General features: G+C 39.8%; 1 protein-coding gene across 1 annotated transcript in view; it reads left to right on the top strand.

Moving 5' to 3' along the window:
- The window catches only part of ccser1 (coiled-coil serine-rich protein 1), a 106,416-nt gene that overhangs the window by 30,865 nt on the left and 60,752 nt on the right, over positions 1–14,799 (top strand). Inside the window, exons 6-7 of the mRNA XM_070904776.1 lie at positions 2,730–2,898; positions 8,117–8,194. Of these exons, the coding sequence (XP_070760877.1) occupies positions 2,730–2,898; positions 8,117–8,194 (247 nt within the window). The remainder of the gene's footprint in view (positions 1–2,729; positions 2,899–8,116; positions 8,195–14,799) is intronic.

Genomic DNA, 14,799 nt, shown 5'->3' with positions numbered 1-14,799 from the left:
GAAAATGTCATAAAGAAGGTGAGGTACACTGTCCCCCACACTTTTGTCAAAAATATCACAACTTGGCAGAGAGATGTTAAAGCAGGAATTTAGTTTATTCAAACACATTGATCTTTTGGTTAATTTTAGAGTTCCACTTTCTTGATGGCAGCTTTCTTTGACTACCTGAAATGGCTGAACTGCCCATAACCATGAATTGCTCTTTCCCTTGTTTCCTGTCTATACTATAGTTTGCATCATGCTCCTGTGCATCGAAGGCTTCACAACAAATTCAGAATTAATGTGACAAAACTGAAAGTCAAATAGTATTATTGTGTTCTTGTGAGACAGAAACATAATCTCTTCATTGTTAATAGTTAGGCTCATTGGCTTTGAAGCTGAAGATTCAACAGGCTTTTGTTATGTCCCTGGTTTTGACATTTGGAAAATCTCTTTCGGCCAAGCAAGGGTCATCTCCACATTTTTACTGGTTAAAACCTGACTGTAATTGCTTTTTAATTGTTGTCAGTGGAAAAAAGGACACTTAGTGCTTTTTAAACATTCACTTTCCAGCATCTACAGAACTGAGTGTTGAGTTTGCCTTTTCTTAAAGTCAAATACTGTAAATAATTTGCTCATTGATGCTTTTGAATGTCAGATCTCTTTACAGTAGTTGTACCCATGAACATAGCCAGGCCAGACTCTGAAAGGTTAAACATAGTTCTACAGCTTAGAGTTGGTGTTCTTGTAAAATTATTGTTGTGTGAAAAGAGTACTTAATGTACCCATGGTTGACTATTAACCGAGGGTAAATGTTAATCCTAAAATGAGAATACAGAAAAAGAAAAGAGTGTATCTTTCACTACCCCATAATAATTAAATGGTAAATATCAAAATTATAAGCTACAGGAGCAGCCATAGAGTCATGCAATTCCATTCATAATTGCACAGAACAATCATAGAGCAAGCTGTTGCATTTATTTCCAAATGCATTTGACATTTTGTATGGATGAGTGCCCAGGCAAGATGTAACAGACATTAGTCACATAATTCTTTTGAAACAGTTGAAACTACAAAACAGAAGGAGAGCTTGATCTTTGTTTTGAGACAGTTTTCATGTCTGGTGGAATATAAAGTAGTCTTACATCATAAGCAGTTTAAAAAAATATGCTTCTGGTTAAACTTAAAACTCTCAAACTAACAGAACAAGTAAAGTGTGCTCCGAGCAATGAGTGACTATGAAGACGTCGTTTTTTATAGATAAGGTCAGTGTTTGTAGTTGTGGTGCTTCGGTTGAGCTTTAGTGTTGGCTGGAAGGCAAAGAAAGACGAGGAATGCTGTGACATTGAGCAATCCTGACTCCTGTTGAAAGTTTCTCCCGTTATCTGTCCTCTGCTGCACTAAATAGGTGTTGAAGGTGAGACAAAGAACAGAGGCCTTGCTCCAGAGACCAAAGACATACTGCTCCAGAAGCCTGCTTACTGTTTAATGGACTGTGTTCTCAAATGGGACAGTTAATTAAAACGGTGCTTTGGTTGATCTCCCCCTGTTGTTTGTGTTCATGTGTGTCTGAATCCACCAGCACAAAAGTGTCACAGCGGTGTAGAGGAATAGAGAGTTACATTAGTTTGGAGGCTTGTTAATAATCAGGCCTTAAACTGTGACTTATGAACTTCTCTTCTTTGGAGAGATTTCATCTATTCTAACTGTCAAATGGCCAGCAGGTCTGCTGCGCTTAACGTCGAAAGCTTTGTTAATTAAAAATGTTTGATGTGCAGCACTCCAGCTGAGAGATCTCCAACACACACCAACAGTCACGCGCTCAGCTGTATGCACAAACAAATGCGCAGGGTTGCTCCTGCAGAAGAATAATTGTGGACATGCAATAATAGAAAACACTAGATCAAGAATCCTCAAAAAAAATATGAGAAGGACACAGACAGTATCCTTTTGAGTTGATAATGATGGTGAGACGCAGGATGAGAAGATGGACTTTGATCTTTGAATGCATTAGTGTGTATGTGCGTCTGCACATGGCAGGCATTTGCATGTGCTTTTATTTTGCCTGTTTGTGTAGGTTATCACCTTGTGTTTAGGTTTTAAATCATCTTAAAACAGACTTATTTTAGAAATGAGTGCTCATTAAAATGGAGTCCTTAGGGGATCCTGTGGAGCAGCTGCTATGTACTCTGAATGGTGCAGGTCTTGGTCTCCATCCGACCCCTCCAAAATCGTTCTTCTGTCTTTCTATTTCTCTTTGTATCTCATGTCTCTTGTCTTTTCATTATATATTATTTAAAGCCACTTTATGTAGAATTTACTGGCATGCATTTCACTTTTCCTCATTGTCTTTTTTTGATTCTACAACTGGGAGGTGCCAAAGATAAAAATTTCACATAGCGGCTTCAATAAGTCCAGAGTGTGTATCGCCACTGCTCTTAGTGTGATGCAGACAGATTGTTATAATTGCTCTGTTGGTATAGTTTACTGCGTTGCATCTGTATTTGTGTTGGGCACACATGATATCACACAGGATTCTGGGAACTATTGGGATATTCAGAAGCAGCTGACATTACTGTGTAATGTATCATCTGTACCATCAGTAATGACCAAAGGCAAGGATGAGGTTCCACTGGTTGCCTGTGGAGACCAGTGGGGAACAGTGACGACAGGTCAATGATCAAGATTTCACACTGACTAACGTTAAATCTTTAAACCTTTTTATATCTCTCGCTCTACCTCTCCTCCAGGGAGCCCAGCCGTCCAACCAGCCTGCTGCCCACTGACTGGAGCTTGGGGCTGGGAAGGGAGGATGAGCCCTTACCTTCAGGGCTGGAGACCCTTCCACTCAGACTGATGCAGCAGGACTGTACTGCTGTCAAAACCCTGCTTTTAAGACTGAGACGGACACTGCAGGAGGTGGGATAATGCACATATACACACAGACACACTCATATGGTCTCTTCTTAACATGGGTTTATATTCATATTAAAATATTAAGTCTGAAAATGAAGATTATATCCCAGAACGCTATTCTATTAAGTGACCCTTGCCAGTACATTTGACTGTTACAAAGCACAAGAATAGCACAACTAGAAGCTGAAACTCATTGTAATTCCTCTTATACCGCTCTGACAGACCTTTCTCTGATCCAGTTATAGATGCATCAAAGTGTTTTAAGGCAGTAAGGGGTAAGAGGTTAGCAAATAATATGAACCAATTGGCATTTGGAAACAAAACAGTACAGTGCTCCACTGACGAATTCTTCACTCTCTGTTTTAATCAGCTCTATTTCAGCTCCATGAAATCATCCCAAAGTGGATGCTTTTCCGCCTTTAAAGGGTCTCTGTAATCACTTTGTTTTGTTAATTTAATCAGATTCTACATTTGGAGAAGGAAACTGGAGGCTTATTTGAGCATTTGCCATCATATTCTTTATATGCACACATACTCACACTCACACTCCACACATTAATCCTCCTGTTTCAGGGTATCACTCTGGTCTTAAATGCTTTAGCCTGCTTAAAGCTAAGGTTTTACCTCAGGCTATGAGGCCATCTGAGTGTGAATGTCGGAAAAAAACTGAGAAAATTACACCCCTGCCATTATAGACGTGATTAGCTGTAATGGTCACTTAGTAAAGCACTGACATGTTGCAAAAGCTGCACAAGGTTTAACTGTAAAAACCAGGGGAGCACATTGATGGCCATCCTGCGCAGTCATGCAATGTTTTCAACTGTGGGACAGCGTCTCACCAGAATGTAAATAGAACGTAATAATATTCTAGCTTTAAAACTTGTAAAACATTTACATTTAAACAATTGTTTTTGAAAAACATGAAATTGTTGTGATTTGCATTCTTTATTTGGGGTAATTGCAATTTGCAGAGAATTTGACTTGGGCCAGATTCTCAGTCATAAAGATAAATTATACAATCAACCAGCTGATTGTAAATTCCAGTTTTAGTTAGAGTGCAGTTCACGCCAGGCCAGAATGGTAATTATACTCTTTTGGAAAATGGCTGAAGATTTAGAAGTTTTGCAAAGTTGTGTAAGCACAGCTTCAACATAACTAGTTATTTGGAAGTTGGTGTTTAATATATTGTGTGTTTTGTTTTGGAATCAAAGTGCTCATATTTTCACTAATACCCTTTGTCACTGTGCTTTGAAAGTGTGTGAGACATTTACATACCAAAGAGGGATGTTAGTAATGCCATAAACTCTGGAAGTTGAGCTGAAAGAACACCCATTAGCAAGTCTGGCTGCTGCTTTCTTGTAATCTACATGGGTGACTGACCAAATACAGCATTATTATACAGACCCACACTCACAAATACACAAAAAGACATATAAAAGGGTGACCAACCTTCCCTAACATCCCGCCATTAGTACCTCTAAACTAAGATCAAAGCTAGCTGTGAGGGCCTATCTGTGAATTACAGTCCACAGAGGCAGATGTATGGCTTTCTCCCTTTCTCTTTACTTTTCATCGCTCTCTGTTTTTTCCTCCCAGGACCACTGTGAGAGACATGAAAATGATAAAATAATAATTAGCGGAGAGAGACATAGACTAGAGTGGTGATGGAGAGACTAAAGGGAGTGCAAGAGAGAGAGGGGGTACACAGCAGCAGAACATGAATATGAAAGAGGAGATACTTTGCCCTCTTTGCTTGCTCTGTTGTGTCATTAACTTGCAAATTTTGTTACCTTCCATCAGCGGATGTAATCCATTCTGCAGCAAGGGTAGGGTGACTCTGCACATCTGTATGCTTTGCATTTTATTTGCTTGACCTTCTGGTATTGAGCCCCAATCTTCTGTTCTTTTCATTTGTTTACCTTAACTTATAGCCCCTAACTTCTCTTCTCTTCTCTCTGATGTCAGTCAAAACACTCGTCGGCTTTATATGTCACACATAACATAGCACAGTCCTGTTCCAGTCTGGGAGATGCGTTCAAAGAGGCAAAAAATTACCATAAATGACTCATGCAGCGTAATCAGTTTTGAAGCCTGGCGCTCAAGTCTAAAAGTCCATCTTATCTCCTAGATTTTCTGTATCTGTTCTTCTCTATGCCAACAGTCACAACTGCAGCAAATACTGTGGATCATTTTAAGACTGTCTTAAAATGCTAGCATGCTTGAGCAACCGAATAAAATGAAAAAAATACAAATTGCAAAGTTGATCTTCACATGATACCCAAGAAGTGAAATTGCCACTTTGTTAAACCTTTAGGTTTCCCATGAATACAGTAACATAAGTCAATGAACTGTTGAGATTGTGCAGCAGTTTTAGTAGAAACATTGCTGAGAGAAAGGTAGCCATATTCTCGTAATCTATCATGCTTTAAACTAGACTGAGCCTACACTAGAGATGTGTTGTTGCCAACTGAGACAACAAAATGTACATGCTTAAATTTATATGCTTAATTCAGTTATGTTAGCCAGCTTTATGGATAAAGACGTCTTATGTAGTTGAACTAGCCTTATAAAAATGCCCTCCAAAAATTCTTATAAAAAAAGGTTATGACATAAATGTGAGAGAAAGCATAGAAGAAAGCATATCATTTCATATCAACATGCCTGGCCAACAGGCCAGATAATACATCACACCTGTGTTGTTTAATTTCTTGTGTTTATTGTACATCATGTTTCGTCAAATTAGCATATTTAAGCCTGCTGTAGAGACTCCGTCCATCCTTGATTTATTTCTCTTTCAGAAGTTTATCCTGTTGGTTGCACGGAGGAACGTTTCTAAAATGACTGTCCATGTGTGCATTAATGTTGCCTAACACAATGATCCCCATTTGTCAATGTCAGCCATGGATTCTAGCAAAACTGTGACGGTCCCATTTGTTACAGCACACAGTCACAGTCTTTGTGGGCATGATTGTGCAATATCCACACATGCACCGCCAGGCCCTGTTAGCTTGTGCCTCTGCAGCCCCTCTGTCCATCCCAGTGACTCTTACCCCCGGGCAGCTGCTTGACTTGTGGCAGCAGCTTATTCTCGCTGCCTCCACCAAATCTTTTCAGCAGCTTAGTGTTGTTACAAGGATTGCTGTGGATATGATCAAATGTAGTTGAAAATGCTGCTGTTCATTACATTTCAGGCAGTGGCGTTCATGTCTGCAGCCGTCGTTACACCAGCTTTTGGAAAGAAGCTGAATCGTGACATACAGTAGCTGGCTAATATGCGACCCATCAACATCAGTAAAAGTTTGGGTGAACTCCTACAACTAAATTCTGACTCTGTGTAGGGAGGAGGTATGGAACAGAGAGCCATCATTTACAGTTTTAGTTGAACACAAGAACTCCTGAAGCCCAGGGTTAAAAAACAAAGAAACAAACAGCAATACCCTGAGCAGAGCTGGAATTTCAAATTCAAAGCACTCAGCCTGTGTTTGCCAAAGAACTCACTAAATTGCATGACAGTGTGTTGTTAATGGTGCTGCCAAATGTCAATGAGAGAGAGTGGGCATGAATGCACCTTGAGTTATTTGAAGGATTTCATTTCATGATTTAACTGATGTGTGAATGTGATTAAAGGGGTGTATCAAACTACAAAACCTGCTTTCCTTTCTTAGGCCATTCATCATCTTTAGACATTTAGCTTCTGGGTAGTGCAAGTCATTAAATACTGAGCTCCAAGGCAGCTTTTCCCATTCTTAAATCTGAAAGGCTTTTTACTGAACCACGTCTAATTGTGGGGACAGTTGTGTGTTAAGGCCTGTGGGACAGGGGTGACCTTAAAGAGAATGTGTATGTGTTGGAGAGAAAAGAGATGGAGACAGAGAGTGTATGGGTGTCAATGAGTGTGCGCCTGTCTCTCTACATGGAGAAAGCCATTGATCACAGATGACACATTGAGGGCCTGACGCCATAGCACACCTATAATTCTGATAGGGAGGTATGCTTCTTTAAAAGGTCAGCCAAACCAATAAACCCTCAAGTTTATGCTGTGCAAAGATTTAGGCTCTAGTGTTTCTCAGAGCCACCTTCAAAACCTGAAAGTAGGCAAAAGTATGCACAAACAATCAGGATTTTAGCCTAAAAAGCACCTTTTTAGGGCGTCTTGATTGTAAGTATGCTCTCCTCTCTCAAACAGCAGAGGGGTTGGCTTGCATATAAATCTGCAAGAGGGCAGCAGATGGCAAGAAATAGACCTTATCAGAAAAGCAAGTGTATGGAACATGTAGTTACCTCTTACTTCCCTTTGCCTTTCCCTGTTCCTTGTCCATTGCCATGTATCTTGTCATATCCTCCTTGCGTGTGCTGTCATGTCCTTACCATGCATTATTACATCAATATCATCAGCCCTGGCTGAAGACATGACTTTATCCTCTCTAGCTCACCCATTCATCCTATCTTAAGCCCTCCCAGGTGACATTTAGACCAGCGTCTGCTCTTTTGAAGGAGTGTGTGTGTTTGTGTGCGTTCGTGTGCGTGTAGGCACGTGACAGCATGTGCACCCTTTGTCACATGAATGTATGCACTGTATGCAGCTGTGTGTGTGTGTGTGTGTGTGTGTGTGTGTGTGTGTGTGTGTGTGTGTGTGTGTGTGTGTGTGTGTGTGTGTGTGTGTGTAGATACCCCCTCTAGCTGCCCCTGCTCTTTGCCCACTAGACTGTGTCAAGGAGCAGAGCCAAAATGTGCCTGATCACAGAGATTATGTAAGAAACCAGGTGAGAAAAAAAATACAAGTTATAACATGGAGTTGTATTTATACAGCCAAGTTCTCTGAAACCAATTATCCTATATTTTTGTGAACCAAAGGAGCTTCAAACCTATATTAAGAGACTTGATGTAATATTGCCCTGCAGATATTCTGTATAAAATTACTACCACACTAAAAACGCTGCAGCTTAAATGAGCACCTGTCTTGATAGAGCTGGTCTATTATACCTATTTTCTTGTTGAATGAGTAGCCAGACTTCTATGTCTTATATTTTGCCAATATTACTCAACAACACAATGAAGTTACAAAAATGAAAAGCTAAAATACTTGCAGATGCCTTAATTCGGTTTACTGATCCTGTAAAAATCCTTCTGTGCACATCCCTAGTTTATCAGCAGCACCTATAATGTATATCACAAACGTCATCTTGATGTTATTTTTTATATTTGTTTTTGTCTTTTGCAGAGCACAGAGACAAGTCCTGCCAGCAGCCTCCAGTCTCTACCCATTAGCCCTTGCAGTGAAAAGTCCCTTCCATTCAAGGTAACCTAAACCATTTTATGTGGCTTTATACATAAGCTCAATACTGAGTTTGTGTGTTTGTATTTGAGAGACAAAGACGGTGTTTAGTGGGTGGCTTCGGCCAACTTTTGACTGAATATCATTTCTAACTGTCGACCAGTTTGAGTGTAAGCAACACACACACTTTATCTTAGTGTCTCTCAAGTAAGAGAACGTTTAAATCAGCTATTAAAGCCAGACAGACACTGTACGGAGCCCGATTTCAGCCCCAAATTGGTCACCCCCAACTAATTTTAGAATTGGGTCAAATTTCTGCCAGTTTGGTTGCCATTTGACAAGCAGTTTGAAGGGGGTCACAACGCCTGATTAATTGTCTAAACCATCAATGATGTGGTTCTCGGACAATTGGATGGATTTCTGGCAGGTCAGGAATTTTTGTTGGCTCAGTTCGAGCAGTTCGACAGTCTGATTTCCCGCATGGTTGCTGTCAAAAGATGTGTCATAAACTTTAGTGAGCTTGTTTTAATGTTATTGCAGTAGTATTTTACATGTTGTGGCTAAAACTGTAGTCTTGAGACTGCTATGGTATAAAACTGAACTACGCTGCAGAACAGACACCATACTGTCTCCATCTTCCAGCCATCTGTGGCTCTGTGTTTGTCTTTTTTCTTCTTACTTTCCGTTCGCAGTAGAATTGCACATGGGAACGCAGCCATTCTCTCTTCTTGTCAGCATTGTTGAGGATACTTTATGTAATTGTCAATGGACAAAAGTGACCAGGTGTTACGTGTTTACAATCAGTGTGAGCAGGTCGATTGATTGATCGATCCGTACAGTGTGAGCATAGTAGAAGTGCAACAGAAGTGCAGATTTAAACGTTTAAAATGTTACCACAACAGTTTATGCCATCAGTTTATACACATACATTAATTTTGCAGAGCTCTGTAGTTGTGCTTTTAGGTATTTAACAATCAAATGTTACACTGGTCATCATTTACTCACACAACCCTCAACCACACAGAGCCAGCTAGTTCCAATTAAAAGAACACAGCAGTCTGCCTGTGATCAAAAATATAAAACTGAATCTTCCTTTGATTTGTGTGTCTCCTTCAGTTTTAACCTTATCAAAACAATCAACACCCTTTTTTCACACCAGCTTCTAATGAAGAGATCAAATAGGAAGCAAGAGAGCAGAGGAGCAAGGCAGGGAGGGACACGGAGAGGGAAATATAAGAAATATAAAGAAGAGGGTAGCAAGAAGAGTGATAAAAAGCAAAAGAGGTGGGAATAAATTGAATGAGAGAGGAACAAAGTACACTGCTTGACAGGCCCCAGACCTCCTCTGTCCGCCTAGTCCAGGGGTATTCAATTAAAATTCAAAGAGGTCCAGTTAGAGAAACTTTCCTCAAGCAAAGGTCCGGAACATCATAATGTCTAACTTGTGTTATGATTCAGTGCCATATATATTGATGTCTATGTAGTCAACAACTGACTGTCAAATCAGATAAAGTGCGATTCAATCATATTTCAACCATATTTATTGTCAGTTTTCAAATTGAACTGGAGGGATTATAAGTAATAAGTACTCAAATGATAAAGAAATGTTCTTTTCTCATTTCAAGTAAAATAAGGGCTACATTAAAAAATAAAACACAGCAGAGAGCTTTTGAAAAATGTGCATCTTGAAATAAAGTGCTTAATTATAGAAAAATTAAATAAAAAGTAGCTTGAGTTTTACTTTTTCTTCTTCAACTCCATTTCACATCTTAACTGCCTCAACCCATCTTAACAATTGAACGGCTTTAACAGCTCCTTTTTGCTTTCTTTCCTTCGTATATCCCACCGCCCCACTTTCTCTTGTTCAGTGAGAGAAGTGAGCTCCAGCTTGTCCTGCCAGGATTTTAAATCTGGGCTGGGTGGTGTCACGGTCATTCTGCCCATTCTTGATTAAAAGCTCTGTTTTCGCTTCCTACTTTTCTCTCTCTTAGAGCACGCCATGTGAAATTACTTTCCTCTGTCTCAACTCGTCTCTCCCCTGTGTGTGTGTGTGTGTGTGTGTGTGTGTGTGTGTGTGTGTGTCACTCACTGACTCGAGTTGCAATGCTTATCTGAATGCATAGATTTGATTGGCTGATTTACAATGCATGCAATTGGTCTGTCTCCTGGGCCGCTAAACCAGTGCCGTAAAGGCTAGAAAAGTTGTGCGGGTTAAAGTAATAGAAATGCTCCGTCAAAATTGAATAATTCTCAATAATTTATTGGTTATAGGTCCAGGACCGCGGTTAGTTGAGTGACAGCAGAGTTCTTGTTAGACTGTTAGAGGAGAGAGGAGCAGTTGGGACGAGACTCCTCAACTCTCTGGTACTTTGCTAAATCCTTTGGTGGTGTTGGTTTATTGAACTGCATTATATTGAAAGTTGAGTCGAATATTTTGCCCCAACCCTTCCTTCACATACATGGATGTACAGAATAGTAAAAGCCCCTTAAAACATAGTCCAGTAAAACACAACCACAAACTAAGGCCTCAGTATCTGACACAGTTCCAACAAATATCCAGATTTATATATTTTTTTATTTAAGTTTATGTGAGTATTTGCATCCACACATTTTTACATACATTTACACTCACGATGTTTTTGTTGGTACAATTTGTCACTGTGTCTTAGCTTGTGTGCGTGTGTGTGTGTGAGAAAGAGAGAGGGTGGGTGTTTGTGTGAGTGCATGCCCTCTTTATTGACCTACATGGAGTATCAGTGGCAGCTGGATGATAAGGAAAAATTAAAAATGTAGGGTGGGACACAGCATGAAGACAGCAACTCTGGCTCAAACTCTCTCATGAAGACATGGATGCTGGACAACTGGAAAAGTGGGGTCGGGAGAGGGTAGGGAAAAAAATGAGGGCAGATGTCTGATGAAACAGTCCAAACCACAAATATAAAGACCTGTAACCAATAAATAATTAAATAGCAAAACAAAAATATGCTCATATTTTATAATAATAATCCAGTTGTCACAAACCGTTAAAAGGTGTTTTATTAGACACAAACAAACTGTTTACAAAAGGTGAACACGGGGTGTGGAGCGTGACTGCATCAGTAGTGGGTGGAATGTATGGATGAGGAATGTGTATGTTGGTGTTGAAGGCAGCAAAATGTCAAACCAAACCAAAACCTGGAGGTGTAGAGCCTAGCAGATCAAGAGAGAGACACACGATGAGAAGAGGCTGGCATTTATAGCCTTGGTGGAGGCCTAAACAGGTGCCACCTACAACCCTCCCTGACTGCAGGCTCCTGAAAAAGAAGACAAGTTAGTCCAGTGCAGGCAGAAAGGGAGGAGTCATAACACAGTCATACAGGTGGATGTAAAGTTTGACATTTCTCTGTCTGTGGATGAAGCTTACAGTGTTGCTCTGTGCAGGTCCATCTCAAATCTATGTGTTGAAGGTTGACAATCTTTGTGTTACAAGGCATTGCAGTCATCCATAAACTGGTTTGAAATTAGTGTTTTATTTAGAGTTTTTCCCACTTCATTGTTAAGTAATAAGAAAGCTATGCAGCAGATTATTAAAATATTTGCATGCCAAACTTTTATTGAAGAACAAGCACCAGCTGGCAAGTGTTAAGAAAATCTGGACAAAACTGTTGCTCATGAACAGTGACAGAAAGCAAGTCTGTAGGGTTCTATTGTCAATTGTAAGAATACAACTTTTTGGAAAGTATTGTTTTTTTTATTCATCCTAAATAAAACCTCAACCTCTCCTCACCTAACAAAGAGTGCACTGTGGATTCTCAAAGGGGGAGAGACCGAGGGAGTGGCTGTGGCATGGAGATTGATATTAAGAGCAAGGAGAAAGCAAGAGTTGGAGGAATTGAGGTTAGGCAGGAGATGGAAACAGGTAGAACAATAAGAGAAGTGTATGTGTGTATATATAGAGAAGAGAATGAGTAAGAAGGTGGGAGGCAAAGGCTAACCTTTTGACAGAGCTGGAGGCACGGAAAAGAAACAACATAAAGATGGAGAGGGCATATTGCAGGAGGAGAAGCTGAATATGAGGAAATAGTTTCAATGCTGAGAATAGGTTATTGTTCTACTTGAGTATAAGATAGATTGAGGAGCGAGAGCACGAGGGAGAAAACTAAAGTTGAGGTGCATACAAAAGGAATGCATTCAGTTAGATGACATCAAGTTAGATAACTCAGTAAAAGAGGAGAAAATGAATACAGGAGTGCAAGAGATGGAGGTGAGAGAGGAAAAAACGAGGGAAGAGTTTGAGCAGGAGGGCGGTGGAGAAAGAGCGAAGGAAGAAAAAAGGATTTGAGGGAGGGGTGAGAAGAAGAGAATTTGTCCTGGCACTCCAGAAAACGGCGTGTGCGGGTGTAAAAATAATCTACGGTAGCCACCTGAGAGGCTGCAGTGTCACAGTGCGCCCTAGTTTAATTTAGACCCAATGCATATGACATGATTTTTACCAGATTTTGTCCCAGTTAAAGTGTTCTACTGTATTTTAGAAGACTGAAGTAAAAATCTCACACTAGAGTTGCTGCCAGAGGTGTATTCAGAGCACCAGTGTGTTTAAAAAAAAAAAAAAAAAAAAAGTCTAGGACAGCAACTTTTGTACCTTTTTGTTAATTGACATGTGTGTGTACATTCACCATTGTTTTAGCAGACATGAGGAACTTCTTTTTATAGTGAAGCATTTATCATTGTGTCAGATGCTGCATAATTAGAAATTAATAATGTATAATTATAATGACATGCATTTATAATTATAGACCGTTCTCCACACTGAGGCCACAGTATGAGAGGGTTAAAAAGATACATGTAAAGATTCAAAGTTTCATGGGCACACACATTATACACAAAACAAACTCATGCAAACAGGCAGTCATAAACACACGTCCTCAGACATATATAAACATGTACAAAAAGTCATTTTAGAAAAAGTGGGAGCACAACACAGACTGCCAGTGTGAGCTGTCTCTCTCCATCTTTTTTTTGGCTCTGTCATTAAGATAACCTTTTCCCCAAACACTGTGTCTGTCTGTTGTCTGAGCCTTGCACTAACAGCTAGGACAGTCAGTTTCTCACACACACTGTCACAAACTGAAGTGTGCTAATGTGTGAACGAGAGGGAGAGGTGATCAAAAGAGTTCTCTGGATTTTCTGTTAAATCTCTGTGCTGTGAGCTCTTGAGATAAAATCAAAACCCTTAATAGTGAAATTTGAAGAGGCCTTTTACATCTCAAATTGTTCATTACGCCAGGATCTTAGAAAGTCAGTTCAGTCTGGGGCTGGTTGCAGAAAGACATGTTAGACTGATCTACTGCATAAAGTCAGTCTTTTTTTTTTTTCTTAGGCTTGTCAAATGCTACTTTGCAATAGTTGTTTAAAAAGGACACAAGCCCACCCTGGGCTATCTCAACACTAAACAGCTGTGTTTCTGGAATAACAATCCATGTCACCTGCTGATAAAAGGACAACATGACTCATAATTTGTGGTTTGCTGTCAGGGTTGTGGAGTGAGCAGTGACAGCAGAAAGAGATTTAAGAGAGCGGAGCAACACCTTAGAAAAACTGGATGTATGTTATTTCTACTTTGACAACACTCTTTGAATATTCACAATAAATCATCTTTATAACAATTTCAATTATTCCAGCAAAAGGACATAGACAATTAATCCTACTTAAAATACTCAAGAATTATATCTGAAGTCTGACTATTTGTTAGATCTAAGACAGTTAAAGCCATGCAACCAGCTTCTGGTCCTGCAGTATTTCATTTTTTTACATCATCATTGATGGGTTGACTGTGGGTTCCAGTCTCTGCTAAATGAAATACAGTAGCAGTACAGTATTTCACTGCATTTAATTAGCCTATTTTTTTTATAACCTCTTTTTCTGTATTTAATACGTCTCAGTGATAATTCCACACATAAGGCAGCTCAGTGGCTATTACTACATTTTAGGACATCTAGGCAGGTGACTTATCTCATCTATTTCAAACAGCGTACACGTTACAGAAGCGATTTGACAGGTTACCTAACTGTTTCTTTGCGAGGTGTCAGCTTTACTGCCTTCTGAGGTGCTTGGGACAGAAAGAGTGCCTATAACATCACATGGCTGCAACATGTCCTTCAGTACATATAGGAGGATTACAGCGGCACAGCTCATCTTGTGCAGTATGTGTCCAGATGCATGGAAATGTTTATTTTCAAAGCTGCTGAATCATAGCATACTTGGATAGATAATGGTGACCTGGTCTTTAGATTCTACTGACAGCTGAATTAATTCATAAAGACAGGTGATAAAGGTCACAGTTTTTTATTGTACATTCTTGGAGGCATGATACTGTCTGTATGTGCAAATGACACATTTTTCATCACCTCCTCTCTTTTTTTACACTTAAGCTGCTTCTCTCGCCCTCTCCTGTCAGTGTACATAAATAGTGTGCTATTAAAGTGATAATTATAGTCAGTGAGGCAGACATACAGTAGACAAACACAGACAGCAAGCAGACAGAAATAAAGACATGGATGAATACTTCATACCAGAGGTAGGCAACTTAATGCTGGATCAGTGCACGCAGTGTGTCTTTGAGATTGCCTGTTTCCTTATCCTACCATGAA

This window comes from Enoplosus armatus, chromosome 4 (assembly GCF_043641665.1).
Source record: "Enoplosus armatus isolate fEnoArm2 chromosome 4, fEnoArm2.hap1, whole genome shotgun sequence".
Classification (NCBI taxonomy): Eukaryota; Metazoa; Chordata; class Actinopteri; order Centrarchiformes; family Enoplosidae; genus Enoplosus; species Enoplosus armatus.
This window is presented reverse-complemented; position numbering and strand designations above follow the sequence as displayed.